This window comes from Mchenga conophoros, linkage group LG8 (genome assembly GCF_057382185.1).
Source record: "Mchenga conophoros isolate Kocher_MC1m ecotype Shallow Benthic linkage group LG8, M_conophoros_male_GT1.1, whole genome shotgun sequence".
Lineage (NCBI taxonomy): Eukaryota > Metazoa > Chordata > Actinopteri > Cichliformes > Cichlidae > Mchenga > Mchenga conophoros.
In genome coordinates this window covers 29,832,302-29,858,582 of record NC_140533.1, presented here as the reverse complement: position 1 = coordinate 29,858,582, position 26,281 = coordinate 29,832,302, and the positions used below count along the sequence as shown (strand labels likewise).

Sequence of the window (26,281 nt, the reverse complement as noted above, 5' to 3'; positions counted from 1 at the left end):
TGTGTCATCTTTGTAAATGAAATCTGAGCTTTTTGTTTCACTGGTGGAAACTTTCTTCTGCATGTCGGAGCTCAAATCGCAGCTCTGGTCGTGCGTTGGTGCCAAGCTAATGCTAACAGCGGATGGCGGTGTCTCTCTGTGCAATCCTCGTCCTCCGCTGTGAGCTTGTTGGAGCGATATCTGATGCCCTCTCCGTCTGTGCTGATGGAGGTCAGCAGCAGGAAATGTTTGGTGAATCTGTGGATCTCTAGCTGGGTGGTGTCTGCCTGCTGCTTCCTCACTGATCAGATCATGTGAGCCGAGCTCGGCGAGGACGAGCGTGGAGGAAACGGAACATGTAAACAAAGGCTGATGTAGTGATGTAAGTGTAGTTATTGATGCAGAAACAAATTACATCAGGACATGAGAAGGGTTCATGTAGAAAATTCATTCCTTTTAAAGTTTAAAGAAAATCAGTGAGACTGACTCCAAGAAGCCAGAAATCTTTATTTATTGAATTCATTTTTTAACTGCTTAGAAGAAATGAACCCAAAAACAGAAGAAAATACAATCTCTGAAAAACGAGCAGTAAAAAGAATATATGTCTGGAAATAAAGTGGAAATTGACTTAAAAATATTATTAAAAAGCATGAAAAACGAATCTAAAATTAAATGAATGGGAAATAAAAATTACTTTTTAAATCAAACGTGGCCGAAAAATATGAAGTAAATATTTCCTAATAAATACTGAAACATTCTCTGATCAAACTTTATTGACACAGAGGCGATAAACGCAGATCGAGTCAGAGAACAGCAGAAACCAATCAAAACATAAATATTTATTTATTTTTAATACGACTAAAAATAAAACAAAACATAATAAAAACAAAAAAGAAAAATTCAAAGATTAAAAAATAAAGTTTTAAAAGAAATGTAATAAAATTAAATGACAAAATCAGATGATCACACGCTAAATAAAAGAAAACAGAATAAATGATAAAGTACAATAAAATATTATTCATTATATAATATGAATGTAATAATAAGTAAAATAGCATCAGTTTCCCTCCACAGATCCATGTCAGGCTCACAGAGGACCTGTTGAGTTAGTAACGAGTCGCTTTCTTCAGATAGATGAAACGTGTTGTTTCTCAGAGGGAGACTCTGACGGGCTCTTCCTGTTTGGGGGAGAAAATACTGAAATATTAACATTAGATTTTATATCTCTTTCAGTCTTTTGAAAGAGCTGAAGAGACGAGCACAGAAAGCTGTCGATGCTTTAAACAACGACCAGCACAAACACATTTGTTTATGAAAATGACGAGAATCTCCTCCTGGATCCTCGCTGCCGTCACCGCCCGCTGGAGACCAGTCAGACCTGAAATCCCACGACACCGTCATCAGTGTGACTTCAGACTGAAAACTGTGGGAAAAGTTTACACATCCTCCGTGTGTGTCTGTGTTGGACGAGGGTGTGTTTGTTGGTCTAACAACCACCCGGGCGGGGCTCTCCTGCTGTGTGTTTGCCTGCGTGGAGGTGGTAGAACCTCAGGCAGTTAATAGTTGACACAAGGCAGGATGATCCAGGAACTCACGTTCACGCCACGTTCTGATCCTACCATCTGAATGTTGCCATGTTTCCACGTCTGGTGTTAAACGTGCTGAGCCTGTGAACCGCAGCCTCAGCTTCCTGTTCTCAGCTGAGTGGGTCCCACTCAGTGGGGTCTGCAGCTGCTGCAGCCCTGTTTCATGTGCTGTGTGTTCAGAGAAGCTCTTCTGCAACCTGCCTGTGCATATTAAAATGCTAATTATTTAAAATAGTTTTTGCTGTTTTGATCAGTTTTTCGTATTTTTGAATAAATGTAAATTTTGTGCATAATGTTAATTTGTTGTTAAACTGGTTTAGGTGAATGTAGGAAAATAAATACACAATAAATGACTAAACTCCTCATATAACTCCAATATTTTCCAACAGCTACATAGTTGGTAGCAGCATATGAATAGAAACAAAGCAATAAGCTGTCATCAAAAATGAGCTAAATATAATAATAATAATAATAATTCACAAAACAACAGCCAGCAAAGCTGCACGTCAGGCTTTTTGTCCATCACACAGATTTGAATGTTACAGCCTTTAAAATAATAAAGTAAATGAGGTCAGAGTTTTATTAAATTCGTATCTTTCCTGCGTGGAGCGCAGTAATGCGTGCGAGCCCGCCTCTTTCTTTACTGCCCGAGTATCTGGGCTAACAGCGTGGACATCAGGCCTGCAAGAAACCTGCTGCTGAGTCTGTGCGGATCGAATGATGACTCTCACGGCCTGCATCCGAGCGGCAGCCATGAATAATAAAACGGCTCGGCTAAATGTGGCTCTGTTGTTTTGATGGGGAGCCATCCTGACTGAGGAGGAGTCAGAAACCACACCGTGACCTGGACTGACGGAGAAACGATGACTCACTCTGACTTCAGGCTTCATTAGAGAGCCGCTTTCTTACGACAAATTGACAGTCTGGCTCATGTTTAAATGTCATGTCTGTTTAATTCACATGAGCTTGAGATGTGTAGGTCACTTAAACAGGGTTTTATATGTCTGGAAGATTAGTGCAGCTTTTTTGTGCTCAGTGATGGAGGCAGGGCGGAGGAGGAGGTAATGTTAGTCTGCCCTGAGCCAATAACATCTGTCCTCGGGTGATCTGCACGCACGGACGTGGAAATAAAGAGTCTGAGCTACAGCTCAGGAGCATTGTTATTGTTCTAACCGTGCAGACGTGATTATCAGGCTGCCATGTTTATCTGCGCTGCCTGCTTCTCAGCAGTCCTGTCCTCATTACCCATAAGGCTTTGCTGTTTGGGGTCAGTTTCATTTGGCACAGTTGGTAAATTTACGGCTGTCCACTGTAAATAAAGGACTGATGTTTTCTCTTGTTGTTCTTTTGGAGCCAGAAGTGACCATATTTGGACAAGAGGGCGGAGTCCCTGTTTTCTTGCTAATGCTAGTTAGCCTGGTTAGCAAGCTGCGTCTACAGACTGTGCAAGCGTAACGCAGACACAGTTACCTGCTAATTAGTGCTCAGCAACATCCAAATAATAAAACACTGGAGCTCGGACTTCTTGGACGCTCTGAGTTCACAGCAGCCATATTATTAATCAGCTAATTGCATTAGAAGGAAAGGCTAGCAGACCGCTAGCAGCTAAAGTCACTTGTGCCGCCATCTACCTGCATAATAAGTGAGATTTAATAAAGAACTAGCTTTAGAGCTAGCTACATTCATATCAGGCTGTAAATGTGTTTATTAGCGAGCCACAAGTGGACATTAGAAGAACTACAGTTTTTGTTGATGCACATGAAGTAGTTCATCACCAGCTGGTGGGACTCCTGAAAGCTCGAGGAGCTCAGATATGTCCTGCTGTTTTTTCCTCACCTGGACAGACGTGGGGAACCCCAGCAGCAGAGTTCAGATAAACCTGTGAGTGTTTCTGGTGTAACAACAGCAGCAAGCGTGTCCTCGTGAGTGCAGTTACATCACATCTGGCCTTTAAACCCTCCACAGCAGCACACAGTTCTCTTTATCTTTAAGAAGGCTCAGAGGCAGAGCGTTCACATGCAGTCTCTCCTGTTGTTATTTGAAGCAATTTAATAGGTCAAATATTACATAACAGACTCAGGCATTGAACGTAACGTGTGAATGAGGTGTTGTTTTTTAGCATCTTACAGAGAAGGTTTTATTGACACATTCGTTTATGCAGGCAGGCCAGTGAAGTGAAGCTTTGTTTCCCGTGTCATAAGCGGTATAACACGATGTAGCAGCAAAACATACCTGTAACTAACAGTTACATGCAAAACACAGGAAAACTTTAAATAATGTTCTGCACTGTACAGATTATTACCCTTTGCAAAATAAAATGAAAATTCAAATGTAAACCTTACTTTTTGTTTTTTGAAACTCAAGTTATGTGTAGTAAAAGTAGCATTTCTCTAATTATAGTCTTTAGATTCCATATGACGTGAAAAATAAGAGGACCTAAACTCGAACCCTGAGGAACTCCGCTGTTTTATATTTTGTCCACCGGCTGCTGGTGGTGATGTGATGTGTTCAGTTTTCCTTGTAATCAATGTAAAATAGAAAAATACCCTGCGATACCTTCTTTTGTTGTGCTTGTTGGTCAGGCTGAGAGTAACAATTGACTGATTATGGAAGATGATCCTGCTGCAGGAGCTGCAGATTCATTAAAATTCTCTCCTTTTAATGGATCGTCTTACTTTTTGTGACTTTTTGTACTTGCTGTCAAAGATTTGTGGTGTCACGTTTCGTGCACGCAGCGAGCTGCATCCACACCATCTGTTGTGTCGCGGGTCCATCTGTGAGCTCTGCTCCAGCAGCTTTTGGCCTTTCTCACTCCGAGTGTGAATGAAATCTGACCCCGTGGAGCGGAAACGTTCACCTGAGAATCTGAGAGAGAGCGCCGTCTGTCAGGAGACGACGAGGTCGTCGTTCCTGTGAAATAAACCCAGACGGGCAGAGTCCGGACTCTCGGACGTCTGACTCAGAACTCATCTTTAAGAAGTTATTGGCCAATGTCTGAATTTGTATAAAACAGTGATGAGTTTTGGCCCTGCTTCATTATACATGAAGTATTCTTTGGTTTGTGGCATGCATGGGTGCTTTTTGGTGGGTTTGGGGATTTCGATAAACCATAAATGAATATATTCCTTTATAATCTCCAGATTATTTGATGATGCCAATACTGACTGTTTGCAGCAGACCCCCTGCTCAGGACAGCGGTCCACAGTGATAAGTAAAGTAGCTGCGTGCATCCTGGCTGAACTGATTTCAGATTAATCGTTGTAGGACCTGCGTCCACATATGTGGACGTCACATTTTGGGTTATTTAGACCAAAATACTCAATTTTGCTCTACAAGGGCCTGATATCCACTTACGAGGACATTATGCTGCTACTGTTCTATCAAAATTTTAAACGCATATCCTCGTATGTGGCTCCTTTTCTCTTAGAAACAAAAATCAGGTGGAAAAAAAAAATCAAATTTGTTTTTATATTCATCGGGTCCCAATCAGCCTAAATATCAAAGAGAAATTAAAAATGCTGCTGTGGAAGAGTTCGGGTCTTAGGAGGTTAAAGATGGACGTGTTTGACCTTTCCTGGCCGTCTCGCCGCCAGCCCTCGATTCCTCTCAGCTGAGTGAGCGGAGAACTGGAGCATGAAGACATCGATAGCTCAGAGCATGGCTGCATGGACGTACAGTAGAGGAAGAGGAGGGGGAGTAAGAGCAGGGGGGAGTCAAAGGAGGAGGCGGCGGCTGGTGAAGGGAAACAAAAGATGCTGTTTCATCTAGATTTTCACTTCACAGTTATAATTTTTCTGTAACATCCAAAGTTTGTGCAGATATGGAATTAAAACCATCTCAGACACGAGACCTCGCAGTGTAGCTACGCCCTCAGCGTGCGTGCTCTCGTTCTCTGACGGTTTTCCATTCAGTTACAGAGCTGAGTATGTTCTAGTATGTTTGTCTCGGCTGTCCATTAATCACATCCGTCTGGATTCACAGAGGCGCTCAGCACCTGTTTGTAGCTGCAGATGTCTTTTCTGATCGTTTCACTGATTGTTGGAGCTTCATAAGATAAACGCTGGATGCTGATTCCCAGCAGCTCTGTTTTCTGGCTCATCTTCTGTGAACTGCATTAGTGAAAGTGACTCATAAGCACAGTACAGTCAGTCTCGGGCTCAGATCACCCCGGTATCCTTCATGGATACGCTCTGTCGATAAGAAAGCCGTCAAGGTCAGGACACGTAAGCAGCACTCGGGCTTCTCTGCAGATTTCAGATCCAGACTCGGAGTTTAATGGAGAGCTGCTCAGATCATTTCCAGCTCTGTGTTCGTATCCTGGGCCTCCAGAAGCAGCTTTGCATCACTGACACTTTTAAAACTTCCTTTCATGCAAAGTCTGTTTTCTATATAAATGAATGAAGGTAACTGCCGGTCCATGATTCACTGGCTTCAGCTCCAACACGAGCAGCTCAGATTCACCGATGATGGCAGACACCTCAGCACTCAAACGTCGTCTTTGGGGGGAAAAGCTGCACGTTTGGTACGGAGCCCACAGGAAGCTGCAGCTGAAATGGTGCAAAGTTCCGACTGGTTTGCAGTGAATTAAGTTACGTAAACTGGAACAATGGAGCAAACGTGGAGCTGCCTGTAATCCAGCCTCAGAGGGAGTGCTGTATTTCTCGAAGCCCACTTTTAACTGTGCATTAGTCCACTTGTGCTCTGCTAACACTACGTGTGGGAATTTGAAGGATACGGGCGTCTGTAGTTTTTGGTGCTGAGAATGGTTTTTATCTTTGCTCTTGTGAGGTTTGCTGCTGTAATCAGAGTTCACTCGTTTCTTATCCAAACGAACAAACAGCGAGTTGACTTTACACCTGGATTTTGATTCATTAATTCAAATGGACTCTGTGGCTCACAGCCAAACAGCCGAGGCCTTATCCACACCGCTCACACTCTGAGCTGACTTATCCTCCGTGTGTTTGCTTCTCTTATCTTAAACACACTTGTTCATCCGGCTTAAATCTCTCCTGTAAGTCATCCAGCAGCCTGACACCAAACTGGATTATGTGTGAGGCTTTAAAGACCCACGCAGAGAGGTCGGGGAACACCAGCGAGCGCTGACGCGGCAGGTCGTTGGTGCAGTGCACGAGAGGAGGTGAGGGAACCGACTGGACTTTCCTCGTCGCGGCTCACATGCAGACACTTTGGCACCGTGTTTGTTCAGCATGTACCACTTCAGATAGGCTGCACGGTGTCTTTATCTTGTGTGTTCAGTTATCTAACATGTGTCCTGGACTGTGGACAGTGACCACGATGTAAAACTACTACAGCTGTGTTTTTGATTGATAAGCACTCGTTTTGATCCGTTCGGACACAAAGGTTATTGCTGAATGGGAACTAATGGTTGAGAGAATCATCAGTCATAAATCAGAGGTTCAGGAACCACTGTGAAACACTGTGATAAAGGGCCCGTGTTTCATTTCCAGCCCCACGTTTTTGTTCCTGAACCCTATGAAGGTAGCTTTGCATGATTCACAGTTGGAAATAAGCCTTTTTCCTCTCATGCTGGGCCTTGCTGCACTCAGTTGTGTCTGAAAACCGCACTTCCCTGTTATCCAACTTTCTTCTGACAGACTTTTCTTTGTAAACTTGAGATATGAACATCAGGTGGGCGGAGCTTGTGAGTGATCCCCTCTCTGAGGTCACACGGAGTCAACAATAGAACAAGCAGTGCACAGTTGTGTGTTTTGAGTAGTGTGCAGTCTGAGCATAAACAGCTCACTGTTTGAAACTCTGGCATGTTTAATATGAATGTTTGTACAGGAACCATGAAGTGTTCGGAGCATCAGTGCCAGCACAACACTGTCAAACATTCTGTGGGTCGGGATTGTTGCTCAGCTCAGTTTCAACTTGAAGAGAATCCAAATTAACAAGAGGCCCAGTGATGGAGAGATGCTGATAAATAACACAGGATGAAGAGAGAGAGACACAGTGTGCAGACACAGACGAGAGCGAGGAGAGAGGATCTCATTATGATTCTGCCCTGACCTCGTTCATCAGTCTTCATTCCTCCTGTGTGTCCTTGGTATCGCAGCAGTGCTTCTGCTGCAGTACAGCTGCACTCAGTCCTGCTCGCAGCACTTCAGAGGACTTTACACCAGCTTACATTCAATGCTTCAAGTCGTGGATTTGTCCTTTGTCCACCAAAGAGAAGTCGAGTCCCCACAAAGTGACCGATAGTTTTATGTCCCCACAACATTGGTAATACAAACGTACACACGCACACACACACGCACACAGGAGGACAGTACTGCTGCAGGCTTTGTGACATCATCATGACTGGAGTTTTTGAGGACGTGGCTACGTGTCAGTCAATGTGACACAAGTGTAGAAAAACTCCCACCTGAACAGTTAATCGGTCTTCATCCCTAATCTCACCAGCCTGCAGCTGAAGCAGCACATGAATCATGTGACCTTAATCTGGACGTTAACCTTTTCACACTTATTTACCATCAGATGATGAAAACATCAGCGCTGCCCTGGTTACCTTTTTTAGCTCCACAGTAATAGTCCAAGCTTTGCCTTTGTGAGCACAACTCAACTACCTCGCAAGCTAACGGAAGCCATGGTTACCATTGTTTACACCCCCATGCTAACGTTAGCGCAGCACTCAACCAGCAAACAGCAGCGAGGGCACCCTTAGAGGAGCTCCTGGTGGGTGGACACCACACTGATCCACCAGGCGACCTCATGTGCCACCTTTCCATCACTCGTGACCATGACACACTTAAACTTCCCCCACAGAAATTCATCCTCAAAGCAGAAGCAGTAACGTAAACCTGCTGCTGGAAAAAGTGGATTTAGTATTATATTTACATTGATGATGATGAGAGCGTTGGAAAGTCTGCCTCACAGCGGCGCTGTGCACAGAGTCTTCTACCTGAATTATTCATAAACCTTTATTCTGTGGATAAAATAAGAGTGTCTCATAAATGCAGTACTATACAGGTGAAGTGAACGGATACACGATGGTGCCTCACTGAGGCGCTTTGCCCTCTGGCCACAGTGACGGTGACGTCCAGCTGTGCCCGAGTTCATCGTTCTTTACCAGCTGTGAGTGTTTGATGGGAAGCTGTGAGTCAGCTTTCTGCAGCATCTCTTTCTTCACATCAGTGACAGCAAACATGTTCTCAGTTTAGAGGTGAGACTTGATGCTGAATAATGTTGTTACTGTGAGGGAAGCACGTGGCCGCGCGGCCTAAAGCGCGGCGAGCCTTCGGGCCGTGCAGATGATCCAGCAGCTGGCCGCTGAAGTCACAAGCTCTTCGGCGGTCTCGCCTTACCTACCTCGCTCCTCCATAAGCACATCAGCTGTTTGATTTCAGGCCTCCAGAAAAGCTCGTGATGCTCAGTCGAGTTGAGGGCGAGCTCGGAGGGACGGTTCTGGTTTTAGCATCAGCGCAACGTGAGAGGGAGGCTTCGCTCCGACGCCAGAGTAACTGGCTGTAAATGACTCGTCGGTCTGTAATCTGTGCAACGTGTCTCGCGAAGGAGATCAAGTCATTTCCTTGTGACAGTGTGCAAAGTGACTTTGATGCGTCTTTATGTATCCCAGTAAAAAGTGCCATTGAAGGCCAAGAGGGCAAATCTAACAGCTCAGAGCTATAAGGATATTTGAGAGTGATTATAATGCACACTAATGTAGAGTCAGTGATACTTATAAACTGGTGGATCAGGAGTGTTCGGAGGTCTGACCAACACCAGCATGTGATGGAGGCTGTGTGGGCTCAGGAACACAGGTGTGTGGGTCCTGACAGAGTGAAGAGAATCGTCTCCTTCCAAAGAACAAAGTTATAAAATCAGAAGTTTTCATGCATTTTAAAGAGTAATTTAGCTGCTGCTGCTTCTTTAATTTGATCAACACATTTGTGATGATGTTTTATTTACGTTTTATTTTCTTGTCTAGTAGTACACAGTCACCCTGACCTTTATTTTGAAAGTTCAGTCATTTGTAACCATGTGATCCGTGGTTCGCCCGCTGCCTCTCGTCCCACGCTCAGCTGATCCAGAGCCTGCAGCAGAGTTCAGCCACTTTTAAACTTTTTCATCTATATAAATGATTTGTTTGATTATTTGAGCTCTGCAACAGCAGCTGCTGTCTGTGTTTGCAGCATTTAAAACCGTGACGTTCCTGAGCTCTGAGTGCTGACTCCGTGTTTGCTCTGCATTCCTTTCCAGTTGAAACGAGAGTCTCCTAAACTTAATTAAGATGCAGGAACCAGTGAGGCTACACCCTGTGGTCACATGTCTGTGTCTGTGGGAATTACTCACATGCACTCGTGTGTGTGTGTGTGTGTTGACACATTTGAGTTATGTGTACTGAACTCTTGTCGCTGTGGTTTTATGAACTTCTGCAACCAGATACACAAACCTGCGACCTGCTGCTGCAAGACTTCATGCAGCAGCAGGTCGCAGGTTTGTGTCCCTGCAGCTTCCCGGCCTCTGGATTTGCATGCAGTCTTACCTGTGTGTGTGTGTGTGTGTGTGTGTGTGTGATGGGTGTGGCATACCATTAATGTGTGTCTGTGTGCAGGAACAGCAGACTGTTTTTATTAGGGGCGGAGTGCATTTAAGCATTATCTCCACGCCAGCGCAAACGCACACACGCACACACGCACACACGCACACGCACACGAGCCGGCGGCGCTGAAGCTGCAGAGCGATCAGCTGCCACATGTTTCAGCTGTTAATCACTGGCAGGAGTCAGAGCTGCTCCTCTCCGGATTTTTCCGCTCCCTCAGGGCTGTAATTTAGTTTCTGTGCAGACGCCGCAGCTCGGCTCTCTGCAGGAGGGCGGGGCCTGTCGGCTTCACACCTTCATTATATTTCATCGGGGTAGCTGACGTCATTGGTGCTGAGAAACTTCTGGAAATTTGCAGCATGCATCATCATCACCAAAATGAATGAAACTGTTGTCTTTGTTCAGCAGGTTCAGTCTGGGCTCAGCTGTGGATGCTGACTGGGATTTAAAACCTGCCAACATGTTTGTTAGCAAGCAAACTTCAGCAAACTCTTAAACTTAGCTGGTTTATTGTTCTACCCACGTCAAGGACTAATCCCAAAGTGTAGGCCGGGGACCCCTGATGGGCCGAGAAGGTACTGCAGGTGACCGACAGTAATAACAGTTTGTTATGGCTTCAAAACATGAATGAAAACACAACAAGGAGTTGTTCATTTAAACAGTCCTGCAGCACTAACACGTATCTACAGTTAAATCCATTTTTCACTTTGTTTGAAAAAAACACACAATAGCTTTTATTTATAATACAGCGAGCCTCGCAGGTGGAAACATATTAAAAAATAAGGATCACAAACTGAGCTCTGCAGATTTCAGAAACTGAATTGTTTGCAAAAAACAAGTTTTGGACGCTGGTTTATCTTCACGCTGTCAGTGCACGACACACGTGCAGCTCCGTGTTTCTGCACGCGCATCACAGATGGTGTCATGTCAAGCTAACAATGCTAATGCTATAAAAGCAGCCTATCACGTAGCTGCTGTGGAGCAGAGCGACCAGCAGAAACTCAGACGACCACTTTCAGCGACTGTTTCTGGAGAGTCAGAGGGAACGGTTGGTGTTATGAATACCAACATATGTGTGGGCTCAGCGGGGGCCAGGAGGGGGGGCGGGAAGGCTAAAAATACACGTTTGGAATAAACATGCGTCCATCTCACCTCCATCAGGACTGAACCCACATCGAGGCTCGGAGGCTTCTTCCTGTAACGTTGCCGTTCAAACCTGCAGTCTGTAATCAGGGTGTCTGAAAGCTCTGCTGTGCCACAGCACCGCGTGAGAGTTACCCATCTATCCACCCAGTCATCATCCACGTATTTGTTATTGATCTTATTTCTTACTGTGTAATCTTTTGCTTTTTTAAATCTTTGTACAGCACTTTGGCCAACATTTTGTTGTTATTAAATGTGCTTTATGAATAAAGTTCCACAGCACAGCTCCACAGTGTCACTCGAGCCTGTAAAGTTCAATCCCTGAACCTTCTGTAGTGATTCTTCCTCAGAAACTTTCTTTAAACCAGGAGAAAAGTTTGCTCTTAATGGGAAACTGAATATGGTGACCTCATGGAGGCGGGCTTTCCTTTACCATCAGAGGGATCATGTGATCACCCACTGTGGGTTGCCAGGCTTTTTTTATATCTCACCAAAGTGTCCCAGGCTGCTGCAGCTTTGTCCTGATCCTGCAGCTCTGCTCAGTGAGGAGCGCCTGCAGACGCTGCGCTGAGAGCTGCTTTGTTGTGCTTCAGAGAAACCGCAGCAAACGGGCGTTTGAAAGGTTTTCCAGTAAAGGTCCTTCGTAGCTCTACATGGAAGCGTTCTCTGAACTGGTTCTTGCTTTGCGTGATAACAAAGCTCCACCTGCAGCCTGTCGGTCTGCACTGAAACACAAGTGTCACACAGACTAAGCTGCAAAGTGCACGTGAAGCTAACCGAGGGAACCTCGCAGGACTCGTTTGACTCCACGTGTCCAAACTTTGCTGCTGAAATTTGTCTTTTTTGTTTTTCTTTGGAAAACAATTTAAAACATTTTTTAATTTAATCAAATTTCATCACTGAGAGTTTTAGAAGAATAGTTTTCAGAACAGTTGACCTTTCTGAGGTCGTGACCTTTAACATCATCTTTTCCTGTCTTCTGTCCAGATCCTCTGACTCTGTGTCTCCATGGTGAAGTGGGCGGGGTTTGATGTCAGCCCCTCATCTCGTCGACCCTCCCGCCATGCCCACCATGGTCTCTAGGTTGCCCAAGTTTGGTTCTCGGCCCAGATCTCAGACGGCTCCCGCCGCCACCGCCGCTGTCAGCACCAGCGCTGCTGCTGCTGCTGCCGCCAGCGCCGGCACCCGCCTCACCAACGGGTTCTACCACCACCCTGGACCATCAGGGGGCAACGGCGCCCTAACGGCGCCCCCGTCCTCGGCTAAACAGAATGGATTTATCCGAGTGCCGAGTTCGATTTCTGTGAAATTGAGGAGAGAAAATGGATTGATGGTGGACGGCGGCGGTGATGGGGAGAGGGCGTGGAGCCGGGGGAAGGGCGGGTGGAATCGCAGCAGCGTCCAGCAGTTTTACTCCCAGCGTGACGCCAAAAAAGCAGCCTCTGTGGAAAAGGGGCGTGGCTTTGGCCTGCCTGTGCCATCATCATCATCGCCGTCTCCACAGTCCAGCCCCAGCACACCTCCTGCTTCCAAAATCAGATCCAACAAACTGAGTCCATCAGGGCCGACCAACGGCGCCAAACACGCCCTGAACGGCGTTTCGGGGCCCAAACCGCGGCCCGGACCCAGCAGCTCTCTGAGACGGCCTCAGAGTTTCCTCTCTCGTGCCGGCGGTTCTGGTCCTGGATCTCGAGCTGGTTCCCCGTTCCAGAAGAAGACTCCAGCCAACCGCTCGTACTCCAGCGACAGCCTCGGCTCCGCTGTCTCCGTCCGGCTCACTGAAGACGATCGCTTTCGCTCACGGAGCCTCACCCAGGTCCGACGGCAGCCCTCCCCCACCCTCACTCCTTCCTCCGCCTCCTCCTCGTCCCTCCCTCAGTCCCCCTCCACCAGCAGGGCTCCACCTAAAGGCAGCCTGCTGAAACCACCTGTTAGCAGCCAGGCAGGTAGAGGCGGAGCCAGTGTTGGTTCTGCTGCTTCAGCGAGGTCGGGGGTCCCCTCCCTCCTGCCTCCATCTACCTTAAAGAAACCTCTCCTACCCAGCCTGAGCCCCACCTCCAGGCCCAGTGGCATCAGCTACAAGATGTCACGCCCAACACTCATCAAGCAGTCCCGCCCACTGCGAGCGACGACGGCCAATCAGTGTGTAGACGACCAAGGACTGAGCAGACGGAAGGACTCTGTAGAGACGCCTTCGACGACAGAAAACAGCCCAGGTTCAGCTTTTAACTCTTTATTTTACCCACAGCTTTTTATTTTTGTCTGTTTGTAGTTTCTCTCTAACAGCTGCTCGTCCTCCTCCAGAAAACACTCCAGAGGCTCCGGACGCAGAGGAGCTGCCGGCAGAGCCTGCATCCCAGGCAGAGGTGTCGATTTTAGGGGAGACGCTGGAGGACATGTCCCTGTCTTCCACCTCCTCTCTGGATAGAAACGACACCAGTCAGGAGTACATGGACGACTTTGACAACCTCGGTGAGATCAGATTTCTTATTTTATATAGATGTCAGTAAATTAGAATAATATCCGACTTCACGGCGACGCTTGTCTGCTGTTTGCAGGAAACGGAGGCGTCGGCATTCTGCTGCTCTCCTCCAAAAACGAGGAAGACGACTCCGGGCTCGACCAATCGTGCGCCAGGTTTGATGACGACAAGGTGGTCGCTAATTGTGTCACCAAGGCGACCGGGCTGTGTTTTCTGGATGATGGTATCGACTGGAGCAGCGTGAGACTCACAGGTGAGTTTTATGAGGAGCAGGAGGGAGGAGAAAAAGTGTCGAGACGACTGCTTAAAAAAAATAATCCTGCTTGTGTTCAGGTGAACGAGGAGACCATCAGCTGACCCGACTCTCCCGCCGGAGACGGTCCAGTCAGCCGGACTACCACGAGCAGGTAGCGCCATTAAACCCATACAAAGAACTTTCTATCCACCAATCAGAAGGAGCTATCAGTGCCCACAGCAGCAGCTCTCTTTATAAAACCACAGTCTGCCAACCTATCGGCTAATGCTGTGGCTTAGCCTGTGCTAGCGGCCATATTCCTTGTAGTTTTGGGCCAACACTTCCTGTTACATTTGCCAGATTTTGTTTTTTAATTAGAGAAACCAATAAAAGCCAGTAGGCTGCTTCATTTGTATGAAAAAATAGAGTCTAACAGCACAAACACAGTCCGGAGGTCCAGTTCAGGGACTCCAGTTAGCTGAGGTGAAGCTAGCAGACAGCTAGCAGCTACAGCCGCCTGTGTCACCATTCACCTGTCAGTCAAAGAGGCCACACCCCTAATAATGCAGACTTTAAGCCTTAAAACAGTTTAAAAAGGTGAGTTGTGAAAACAGTTGATATGAAGAGTTTCTGTATGAGGCCGTCAGCATGTTTCTTTCTGCTGTAGAGCTTTAACACTGAGTCAGCCTCTAGTGGACATTAGAGGAACTGCAGGCTTTGATATCAGCACAGGAGGATGCTGCTTGGCCTCACCCTCCCTTCAGCCTCACCTCATAGACCCACTTCAGATATTTAGCCTCTTGAATTGTCACAGTTTCCTCCATTTGTCAAACCTTAAACCCATTTCCAGAAACATGACATAATCTTTGAGTCATACTTTGACCTGACTCACAGCTCAGCTGCAGCAGGTGAAAGCAGCCCCACACGTGGACAGTTAACAGGCAGGGTGTAGACGTGGTTTCTGTCCCTGAAAGCCGGGCGAGGCAGGACGCTGTTGGGAAAGACAGAGGAGGACGTCTGTCCTGCTCTCATCTGCAGTCATGAACGTTTAATAAAAGCTGAAAAACTCCACGTGGTCTGAATCAAACATGTCCGTCCCCTCTGCAGGGCGGCTCGTCCCTGGACCTGTCCCCCTCCGACAGCTGCGGGTCTGGGGGCACCTACATGTGGGACGAGGAGGGTCTGGAGCCCCTGGGGGGCGTCGCCACAACCGCGTCCATTCACACCAGCAGCAACACCACCCACCACATCGGGAGCTTCGACTCCGACCTCAACAGCATCGTAAGGACAAACCTGCAGCTCACACACATTTGCCCCCAACCTTCCTCCAGGCTGGTTTGTAGTTTGGATGATTTCGTGGCAGCGCAGCAGAGAAATGACAAAGAGGAGCGTTTAACATTCAGGAGGCGTCTGCTGTGCTGCTCCGCTGAGGTTTGCTTCCACAGAGACGGCACAATGGAGACGCTTCATCGTGATGGAGTCACGTGTCCGATTAGCACAAAGTTTTTAAAGTCTGAGCTCGAGGCCTCTCAGGGGAGCTCAAAAAACAGCTTCACTCAGACTGATCTTGTGTTTTGATTTCATTGATTTGAAATGTCCAAAGTTTAGTCAGAGTTCATGTTTAACCCACAGTTTCATTTATCAAACTGAAAATCAGACATTTTAATCTCACGATGAATGCTGGTGTCACGTTTCAGCTCATCTAAGTCTGCAGGAAGTCCTCTGGCTCCCTCTTGTGTCCACTCTGTGAGTTACACTCACGGCCGATCAGATGTCCTGTTCTTCTTCTTGTTCTGCCCTTTCTTCATTTCTCTTTAGAAATTATAGAAGATTATATATATTTATATTATATATATTTACATCATGTTGTTGTTGTTCCTTTTATTCTTTGTACTCCTCTTTAGTCTCGTCCTCACTCCACCTTTCTTCTTCTTCTTCTGATTCTTCTTCTACAGTTGAAGGGATGTTTATACTCCCTTAAATCCAGCTGCGGTTTCTGTATTTGTGGTCAGGAGTTTCTTTTTTACTCCGCAGTGACACGTTCAGTGTTCAGCATCTCTCTCTCTTGACCTTCCTCATGCATCCTTTCTATTTTTGAACAATATCAGACATTTATTCAGTAAAGTTTGTCTCCAGCTTCCAGTGTCCACTGAAACTTTACAGACACTGATGTTCATGAGATGATGAGAGAAGCTGGAAGCTCCCATTCTTCTCACGGTTTTCCAGTTTTAAGAGCATCTCTGCTAAAGTCCGACTGGTTTATCGGTATTATGGACTGTAATGGTTACAGATGTATGTGTCGGTGTCAGCTTGTATAACAGCCAATAAATGAAACCTTATAACGTGGATAAAAACACCGTTCGACCATGTTATCAGTGCGGATGTTGCATAATTTATCCACCAGAGGGCACTCTGCAACCTCCCTGATGAAAACACAACAACCAGCTGAAATAAATAAATAAATAAACTGGCACAGGAAACAGGAAGTCAGTTTAAACATCCTGTATCTGTGCGGCTTAAACGCCACCCGGCCATTCTGCTTGTTGCAGGTTAATAAATCGCACTTCGTTAGCATCAGTGTTTACTGGGAGCTACAGCTGCCATAAACGACTAATGTTTCTGTCTTCTTATCAGACATGAAGTGAGCATCTGGGTGGTGTTACACAAAGCTGAAGGCTAACAGTCAAAGGGATTCAGATGTGTTAAACTGCTTCGAGCCGTGGCTTCATGTACGCTCTGTCCTGTTGAGTAAAGTTAATCTCCATCCTGAATGATGCTGAGAGGCTGTTAATGAGCTCCCGTCTCAATGTGCCCTCTGCGTTAATGAGCTGTGGGCCCAACGAGTGATTGATCGCAGTGAGCTGAGGGTCTTAATGATGTGAGGACATTAACGAGCTCTGGACTGATGGCTCAAGCCTTTCTCGTCTTTAAGCTTTAACCTGATTGTCTTCTGTTTGTTGGTGGATGTGAAACTGAAATTATCATTAGAAATGTTTGACCCGACCACCAGGGGTCAGTGTTGCCTCAGGGGAAAGCTTTGCTCTGTTTGTTTTAACAGACGGGTCAGGACAACGACGAGGTTTCTGTGTTTTCATCAGAGCGAGGACAGAAAAAGAGGAGGAGTAACGATGATCACAGGGGGGCGTGGCACGAGGAGAGTTTAAGAAATGTTATGAAACAAAACTAAAATTTTTAACTCTCCAAAAGTTGATTCTGTTCATCCGGATGTAGCATTTTTTTTTTTTTTTTGACTGTTCATTAATGCAAATGTTTAATCAATTAGTCACGTGGCAACTGCTCTGTGCATTTAAGCTTTTATGGTGAAATTCTCCCCTCTTTATTTATAAAGTTTTGCACATGTAATTTAACATATCAGGCCCAATACAGCAAGTATCAACCGATATAAAGACATATATCAAAACAAATTAGGCCATCGAAATTCGGATAATAACAATAAAACAGAAAAAAAAAAAAAAATCAACTCCCTCCCAAAACCATAACAGAAGGGAACCCTGTGGTACAAAAGTTTAGTCTATTGTAAGTGTTTTCAACGAGTTAAAGTAAGTGATAAAAGGCTGCCACATCTGTGAGAACTTATTAACATTTCCTCTGAGTCTAAATTTTATTTTCTCCATTTTTAAAAAGAATGTAGCGTTTTGTGGGGGAAACGTTTCATCATCATCCAGGTGACGTCTTCAGTCTCAGCTGACTGCAGGCTTCAATCTTATAAACAGGACATTTGCATAATGACTGAAACCAGCCCAGTGAAGCAACAATGGGCTGGGAGGTCAGTTCCTTCATCTTAATTATACAAATTCTCATGACCATTGATCAACAACCACTGACCAAAGACCATGTTAACATTTTTAACCACTTTTTATTCTACAATAAAAGCCATAAACAGAATTGGCAGATAAGAAGTTGCTTCCTGTTTAGGCTGGATTAATACGGAAACAAGAGCAAGCCGAGAGCTCAGCAACGTGTTTCAGTTTTATGTTTTTATTACAACATGCTGACGTCGGCCTTTTGATGTCACTGTGATGTCAGAGGGCATCTTCTTCATGCTCTTCCTGTTTCCTCCTGTAGAGGGCAGTGCTCGTTATTACATCTTTAGGTTGAACCTTCTCATGATTTATTGATTATAAAATCAGTACATACTATAATGTTGTGTTGTGTTCTCCTGTCATGGACTCGGTTAGCGCTAAAGTAGCGTTTAATCCCTGGGGGCAGGGATAGCTCAGTAGGTAAAGTGGTCGCCCCCATGATCGGAAGGTCGGCGGTTCGAATCCACTTAACGGCTACCCTGAGGTACCCCTGAGCAAGGTACCGTCCCTACACACTGCTCCCTGGGCGCCTGCTTAGTGGGCTGCCCACTGCTTCACTGAGTGAATGGGTCAAATGCAGAGAAAAACAAGTAATTTCCCCATGGGGATCAATAAAGTATCCATTATTATTATTATTATTATTATTAATGACGTTACTTTAGCTTCTGTGCTCACAGCTCTATGAAATACCCTGAAGTCTAAATCAGTGATTTAGTTTCTTGTTGATACGTGTTTTTGTGAATGATGTGGGCAGAAGAATGAGAGAGAAGGAAAAGGAAGAGAAAAGAAGGGAAGAAGGGCAAGAGGAGGGAGGTGAAGTGACAGGATGGAAGTAGGAGAGGAAGAGGTGAAGATGACAAAGAGGAGCAAAGAGATGAGGGAGCAGGAGGAGATTAGGAGGCGGTGCGTTGATGTGGATGACTGCTCTCAGCCACCAGGGTGTGTGAATGCGTGCGTTTGTGTGTGTGCGTGTGTGTGTGTGTGTGTGTGTGTGTGTGTGTGTGTGTGTGTGTGTGTGTGTGTGCGTGTGTGTGTGTGTGTGTGGCTGTGGCTGAGCACATGCAGGCAGCTGCTTCTGCATGAAGCAGCCTCCGAACTCTTGCACAGACAGAAGAACTCAGAGCTGATCAGCAAGCACAAAAGACCTGCTGACGACGAGGGGACGGTCTGTGCCTTTTGTCAGCTGCTTCGTTAAATTGTTGTTGATTTTTTTTCTTTGGTCTTTGTGTTTCTTCGAGGTCGGCGGTCTGTGCAGCACGGCACTTTGTCTGATCACCTTGTGCAAAACTAGAATCAAATAGAGAATTATTCAATAAATGTTCTTTTTCCTCTAACACACAAATATCGAGATACTATCAAGTTTTCCGACCGCTGTCCTGGATGATAGAAGGATCATCTGCTGCTGTTTTCTGATGACGCTCGTTTATTTTTTCAGAATAACTTTAAAAACACGGTCAGCATGTGTCCTTCTGTAAATGAACGGAGCTCAAAGCTGATCCTTAACCTGTAGCCTGCAGATGTCCTGTGACATGTTACACAATACAAGGTAAAACCTACTGTTCAGGTTTAACTGATAGATATGATTGATTAGTTATAGATATTTATCCTCAGAGCTCTGACAGCAGTCAGACAGAGAACGTTTCTTTGTTTTAAAGTGATGCACCGTTTCTTCCTCATGGCTCTGCTAATAAAAGTTTTTATTAAATACATTTTAAAGCTGCATGAAACTCTTTAGTTTTGGAGCTGCGTGGATTTGTGAGTGGTCGTGTTGTTGTCGTTAACCAGCTGCAGTAACAGGTGACCCAATGATGTGAAAGCCGCTCGCTCAGTGAGTCGTGCTTGTATCCGATTTTATCAGCTGATGTTCACACTAACAGCAAAATCTGCTGAGTTTAGGTTTGAGGAAAGGAAATCAGGGAAGCAGGGTCCAGATTTCCAAAAACGTGTTTTCTTTATTTACAAGATAAGAAAACGGAGACGTCTCGGTGTTCTTTCTTTATCTCCTTTTAATGTTTCTTTTCCAAAATAAAGGACAGGAAGCTGTAACTGTTCAGTCGGGATAGGTTTGGACCTAAACAACACTTCACTGAGTGGATCCGTACTCTCATCTTTCCTGTGTGGTGCTCCGTGGAAAGGAGCATTTGTATTTCCAGCTCTGGATGCTCTCGTTCGCTGTCTGCACGCTGACGTTAGAAGTTCCTGAAACATTTTCTGCTCATTGAATTTAGCCCGGTGTGTTTTCTTGGAGTCGGCTTATTAAAGACCGCGTGTCTCTGTCGTACGCTGTCTTTCAGGACATCCTGAACAACCTGGACTCTTGCGATCTGGCTGATGATGATCTCATGCTGGACGCAGACTTCCCAGAGGATGGCTCTCTGCACAGCGGTACGTCTGAACATGTGCAGATATCACTGATACCTGTAAAGTGAAATGATGGATCCCAGTAAGGACGTAAAGTTAAATTTTATTCATACAGCGTCAAATCACATCAAAGGTCACCTCAAGGTGCTTTGTATTGTAAGGTAGACGCTACAATAATGCATCCAGAGAAAAACCCAACAATCATATGACCCCCTATGAGCAGCACTTTGGTGACAGTGGGAAGGAAAAACTCCCTTTTAACAGGAAGAAACCTCCAGCAGAACCAGGCTCAGGGAGGGGCGGGGCCATCTGCTGTGATTGGTTGGGGTGAGAGAAGGAAGACAGGATAAAGACATGCTGTGGAAGAGAGACAGAGGTTAATAACAGATATGATTCAATGCAGAGAGGTCTGTGAACACATAGTGAGTGAAGAAGAAACACCCAGTGCATCATGGGAATCCCCCAGCAGCCTACGTCTATTGCAGCATAACTAAGGGAGGATTCAGGGTCACCTGGTCCAGCCCTAACTATATGCTTTAGCAAAGAGGAAAGTTTGAAGCCTAATCTTGAAAGTAGAGATAGTGTCTGTCTCCTGAATCCAAACTGGAAGCTGGTTCCACAGAAGAGGGGCCTGAAAACTGAAGGCTCTGCCTCCCATTCTACTTCTAAATACTCTAGGAACAACAAGTAGGCCTGCAGAGCGAGAGCGAAGTGCTCTAATAGGGTGATATGGTACTACAAGGTCATTAAGATAAAATGGGGCCTGATTATTTAAGACCTTGTATGTGAGGAGCAGGATTTTGAATTCTGGATTTAACAGGAAGCCAAAACAGGAGAAATCTGCTCTCTCTTTCTAGTCCCTGTCAGGACTCTTGCTGCAGCATTTTGGATCAGCTGAAGGCTTTTCAGTGAGTTTTTAGGACTTCCTGATAATAATGAATTACAGTCGTCCAGCCTGGAAGTAATAAATGCATGAACTAGTTTTTCAGCGTCACTCTGAGACAGGATATTTCTAACTTTAGAGATGTTGCACAAATGGAAGAAAGCAGTCTTACATATTTGTTTAATATGTGCGTTGAAGGACATGTCCTGGTCAAACATGACTCCAAGGTTCCTCACAGCGTTACTGGAGGCCAAGGTAATGCCATCCAGAGGAAGAATCTGGTTAGAGACCATATTTCTAAGCTTTTCAGGGCCGAGTACAATAACCTCAGTTTGATCTGAATTAAGAAGCAGAAAGTTAGCGGCCATCCAGGTCTTTATGTCTTTAAGACATTCCTGCAGTTTAACTCATTGGTGTGTGTTATCTGGCTTCATGGACAGATAGAGCTGGGTGTCGTCTGCATAGCAGTGTAAATGTATGCTATGTCTTCTAATGATGCTGCCTAAGGGAAGCATGTATAATGTAAACAGAATTGGTCCTAGCACTGAACCCTGTGGAACTCCATAATTAACCTCAGTGTGTGAAGAGGACTCTCCATTTACATGCACAAACTGGAGTCTATTAGATAGATATGATACAAACCACTGCAGTGCAGTACCTGTAATACCTACAGCATGTTCTAATCGCTCTAATAGGATATTATGGTCGACAGTATCGAACGCTGCACTGAGGTCTAGCAGGACAAGCACAGAGATGAGTCCACTGTCAGAGGCCATAAGAAGATCATTTGTAACCTTCACTAAAGCTGTTTCTGTGCTGTGCTGAGCTCTGAAACCTGACTGAAACTCTTCAAATAAACCATTCCTCTGCAGATGATCTGTTAGCTGTTTGACAACTACTCTTTCAAGAATGTTTGATATGAAAGGAAGGTTGGAGATTGGCCTATAATTAGCTAAGACTGCTGGGTCTAGAGATGCTTTTTGAGTAAAGGTTTAACATAGCTGATTATTAGAGATAGGTTGATCCTATTTAAGATCGAAGCATTAGTATAGCTAATAATAATAGCTGCTCTACTCTATGTTGGTACAGGGCATTGAAGATGATAACAGTGGGTGGATTATATTCTTAAACTTAGTTACAGCGCTTTCAGAAAGACATCTACTGTGATAAAGTCTACTCTCCACCGCTGTGTAATCAATTATTGTAAATGTAAATGTTATCAGGAAATGATCAGACAGGAGAGGGTTTTCAGGAAACACTGTTAAATGTTCAGTTTCTATGCCATATGTTCAAACAAGATCTAGAGTGTGATTAAAGTGGTGGGTGGGTTCTTTTACAGTTTGAGAGAAACCAATCGAGTCTAATAACAGATTAAATGCCATGTTGAGGCTGTCATTTTTAGCATCTACATGGATGTTAAAATCACCCACAATAATTATTTTATCTGAGCTCAGAACTAAATCAGATAAAAAGTCTGAGAAATCAGACAGAAACTCTGTGTAAGGCCCAGGTGGACGATAGATGATAACAAGTAAGACTGGTTTCTGAGTTTTACAGCTGGGGTGGACGAGGCTAAGCATCAGGCTTTCAAATGAATTAAAAGTCTGTCTGGGTCTTTGGTTGATTAATAGGCTGGTGTGAAAAATTGCTGTCACACCTCCCCCAGTTTGCTAACAGCTGCTGGACACTTGGGATCATCATGCTGGGGGCGGGGCTTAGTGCTGGCGTCATTTAAAAAGTATTGTAAAGGGAACCAGAGTGATGCAAGCTTTCAGGATGTCCTACAAAAACAATCATCCTCTGTTTGGAGTTAAATCCTTACTGGTTGTCATGGTGATCTGCACGTCGCGTCAGTGCGAGCAGCAGGATCTGTGCAGGGCTCAAAAGCTTCAGCGGTGACCACAGCGCCGCGTCTCCGGTCAGTGTTGACTCTTGTTTGATTTTTCGGCTGCAGACGGAGACGGGCTGTCCCACATGGCTCAGTGGAGGAAGAGGCAGCTCTGCTGGGGGACGCAGGACGTCCACAACGACAATGAAGGGTGAGTGGAGCTCGTTTGTCTATCAGCTCAATTTATTTGATTTTATGTAAGGTTTTTTTTGTGTCTGTGTACCTCATTGTTTTTGATATTTGTAAATTCTGATTATTTTAGTCTTTTCTTTTAATTTCTCGTCATTTAAACACAACTTTTAGTGGATTTAATAGTTGTTTTAAATGGAAATGATGCCCTGGGGCACAAAAGATTTAACCCATAGAAGTACTGAGATTATTAGTATCAGCCTGATTATGTTGTTATTGTTGGTGAGAGAAAAGGACTGTCCACGCTGAGGGCTCGGGGTCAGAGCGGGTCATTTAGAGGTCGAGATCGATGTTGACTGTGAGGAAAATGTCACAGATTGAACAAATGGATTATCGCTTACAGCCGTTTGTGTGTCTAATAAATCGTCTCATTAGAAAACTGAGAAGCTCGGCTTGCTCGGTGCACACCTGGAGCAAGCTAAAGTGTGCTGCAGAGAGATGCTCTACACCAGGCCGCCGGCCACTTCTGGCACCGTCATCTCATTGGAGGCCACTTTAGTGTCCAAGTAGTACAAAAAAACACCATTAATATTTCCTAAAATGTAGTGTTTGGTTTTTTATTTAATTCTCTTTCTGGTCAGACACGTGGCAGCACTTTTGCTACAATTATGTTTGTATTTAACAAAATAAAAATGCAGGTATAAGCGTACACATGAGTTTTTGACTGCAAGTGAAAATAGTTTTCTTTCCAAATAAATCTGTCGCTGAACTAACACAGCCCTCAGCATGTTTGCACTCTCGTTACCTCGGCCAGGTCCGCGGCTCCGAACCGCGGTAAGGAAACTCTGGCTAATACTTTGGGTTCATGTCGGGCTCGTAGCCGGGAACTAGCTTTACTGTCTGGGTCAGCTTTGCTAGCGAGAGACAGAGAGAGGCGTTGAAAGGCTGCTCCAGCAGAACTTTGTTTCGGAGGAAAACACGAACACAGTGTAGAGTCGAGTCTTAACAGCTTACTTACAGCTGGGCTCGTCAGGCTCTCTGTTTGGCTGCATGTTATTATTATATTTACATGCTTCCAGCTCCCGTTTCTGCTCGGTGACAGCTCGTACTTTTCAATGTTCCTTTTTCTCCCTCACGCTCACACACGCAGCGGGAGGGGCGGTCCCACATGTTCTCCCTGCAGCACGGACTACACCACCCATGAGGCTACAGTCTTAAAGGGCCATGCCTGTAACACTCTGCTGTCGTATTAAATCATTTTTCGTGGAATAGTTTTTAAAAAGTATTTCTTCACATCTATATGCGGGCTGCAAGTAGAGGTGACGTGGGCCGCAAATGGCCGCGAGTTTGAGACCCCTGCTCTACACTGTTCATACAGCCATGATGGGACAAACTGTGTCTGCTGTCGTGTTCTGACGATCATCACTAAACCTCGTGCATCGTTTGTCTTTCTCTTCTAGCCTCAGCAATTTTCAGAGCTACAAGCTCACCGAGGATCCTGGGAATAAGAGGACGGACTCAAACAGGGACGGCGAGCTCGTCCTGGACCTCTGTCCTCCTACGAGGTGATTCAGCACATCCTCAGTTTCTGTCCTCAAACCTCAAAGTTCCCGTCTGTAGCTTCAGCAGCATGTTTTCTTAGTTATCTGATGATGAACCTGGCCTCATGTAGCATGTCCTGAGGCGGGGCCTGAGCTAGCCCTGAAACGTGATTGGCTCTCTCGTGTATCCTCTGCCTAAAATGAAATGTGTGAAAAAGTGTTTTTTGCATGTGTAAACTTCTGAGGTGCGTTCAGAGTTCAGCATAGGCTCTGATATTTGTGGGCTGTGACCTCTGACCTCCCCCCTCCCCTTAGCTCCACCTCCCCGTCTCCTGGTACTCCCAGTCTGGGTCTGGATGTGGAGGAGCTGGCTGAAGACTGCTCGGCTGTCAGGTGTCAGCTGGAGTACCTGCAGAGGTTACTGCTGCAGGTGAGCTGTGGGCTGGTGTACTGGTCCAGCTTTCATCTGTAACATCGACTTGTTTACTGTTTGTTGTTGTTGTTGCTGCGTTTGTGATCAGGAGGACGACGGCGATGACGACACTCTGACCACAGACACTCTGAGTCCCGAGGCCAACGACTCTTCGTGTAGCTCCGACTCACAGGTTGGCGCCTTTCAGGCTTTTCTTCTCTTCTTCTATCGTCTCTTATGTTTTCCTGCATTTCCCAGAATGCCTCTGCTCAGCCGCCACCTGTGTGTGTGTGTGTGTGTGTGTGTGTGTGCGTGCATGCAGATCCAGGCTCTCCTGCAGGAGGTGCAGCAGCTCAGAGAGGAGCTGCGGAGCCGTGACCGAACCATCGCACAGCTCACCCAGCAGCTGGTGGGTGTCCCGCCCTCTTCCTGCCTGAGCCAATCCAAACTCGTTATTTCCATCAGTGGTTAGCGGCTGAGAACTGTCCCGACCAAAGGGTTTACATTTTATTCACTTTTATTTCATTTATCCTTTTAAAAACAATAATAATAATAATTAATATTATGATAATAAAACATGCTTTAATTAAGTTAAAATGACATTAAATGTCGTCTGTTTGGGCAAATTAATGAAAATTAAAAATATATTTGATGCGAGAGGCTCTGACTGCAACGGTACTAAAGCATCTTAATAAACATCCATGACCGTACACGGCTGTCACACCACTGAGTGCTCAGCATTAAAGAGCAGCTGGAGACTTTGTTTCAGTTTATTAGTCATAATGTATCAAACAAAAGCTTTTAGGTTTAAGTCTTTCTAAGCTCTGATGTTTCTGTTCGTCAGGTTTGAGCGATTAACTGAATGTTTCTTGTTATGAAATCATCAAACTTTGACATGATCGATGAATCTGTGTTGATCAGTGTGACTGATGTGGGACGATCGAAGATGTCCAAGTATTCATAAGGGGTGTGCGTGTGTGTGCGTGTGCGCGTGTGTGTGTGCGTGTGCGCGCGTGTGCGCGTGTGTGTGTGTAGACTGTTCCCATGGTGACCACCAGGTGTCGCTGCCATGAGATGACGGCAAAGACGGATCAACAAACGCAGACGAGTGTGACGGAGAGAGAGAGCACGGGCTGGACGCTGTGGAGAGAGCGCACGGTGAGCGTGCACACAGACAGACACACACACACACAGACACACACACACACACACACACACAGACAGACAGACACACACACAGACACACACACACACA

At 45.5% G+C, this 26,281-nt stretch overlaps 2 protein-coding genes across 10 annotated transcripts in view; one reads left to right on the top strand and one right to left on the bottom strand.

The window, feature by feature from the left end:
- The window catches only part of LOC146569168 (uncharacterized), a 228,821-nt gene that overhangs the window by 184,621 nt on the left and 17,919 nt on the right, over nt 1-26,281 (bottom strand). For 2 of the 4 annotated variants that reach the window (XR_014893694.1, XM_085285522.1), the window contains exons 3-4: nt 22,879-23,059; nt 19,809-20,230 (exon numbers count right to left, since the gene is read on the bottom strand). Coding sequence is in view for 2 of the 4 variants with exons in the window: in XM_085285522.1 (XP_085141648.1) it covers nt 22,885-23,059 (175 nt within the window). In the remaining 2 variants the exon portion in view is untranslated. Of the gene's footprint in view, nt 1-19,808; nt 20,231-22,878; nt 23,060-26,281 lie in introns of those variants that run through there. The other 2 variants (XM_085285523.1, XR_014893695.1) reach the window with 2 other exon arrangements.
- LOC146569169 (serine-rich coiled-coil domain-containing protein 2-like) overlaps nt 1-26,281 on the top strand; it is a 46,185-nt gene that overhangs the window by 2,696 nt on the left and 17,208 nt on the right. For all 6 annotated transcript variants that reach the window (XM_085285508.1, XM_085285509.1, XM_085285511.1 and 3 more), the window contains exons 2-13: nt 12,259-13,487; nt 13,576-13,743; nt 13,830-14,006; nt 14,087-14,160; nt 15,096-15,269; nt 20,107-20,197; nt 23,011-23,095; nt 24,534-24,638; nt 24,930-25,044; nt 25,136-25,219; nt 25,349-25,435; nt 26,062-26,184. In XM_085285508.1, the coding sequence (XP_085141634.1) occupies nt 12,302-13,487; nt 13,576-13,743; nt 13,830-14,006; nt 14,087-14,160; nt 15,096-15,269; nt 20,107-20,197; nt 23,011-23,095; nt 24,534-24,638; nt 24,930-25,044; nt 25,136-25,219; nt 25,349-25,435; nt 26,062-26,184 (2,469 nt within the window). In that variant the 5' untranslated portion in view covers nt 12,259-12,301. The remainder of the gene's footprint in view (nt 1-12,258; nt 13,488-13,575; nt 13,744-13,829; nt 14,007-14,086; nt 14,161-15,095; nt 15,270-20,106; nt 20,198-23,010; nt 23,096-24,533; nt 24,639-24,929; nt 25,045-25,135; nt 25,220-25,348; nt 25,436-26,061; nt 26,185-26,281) is intronic.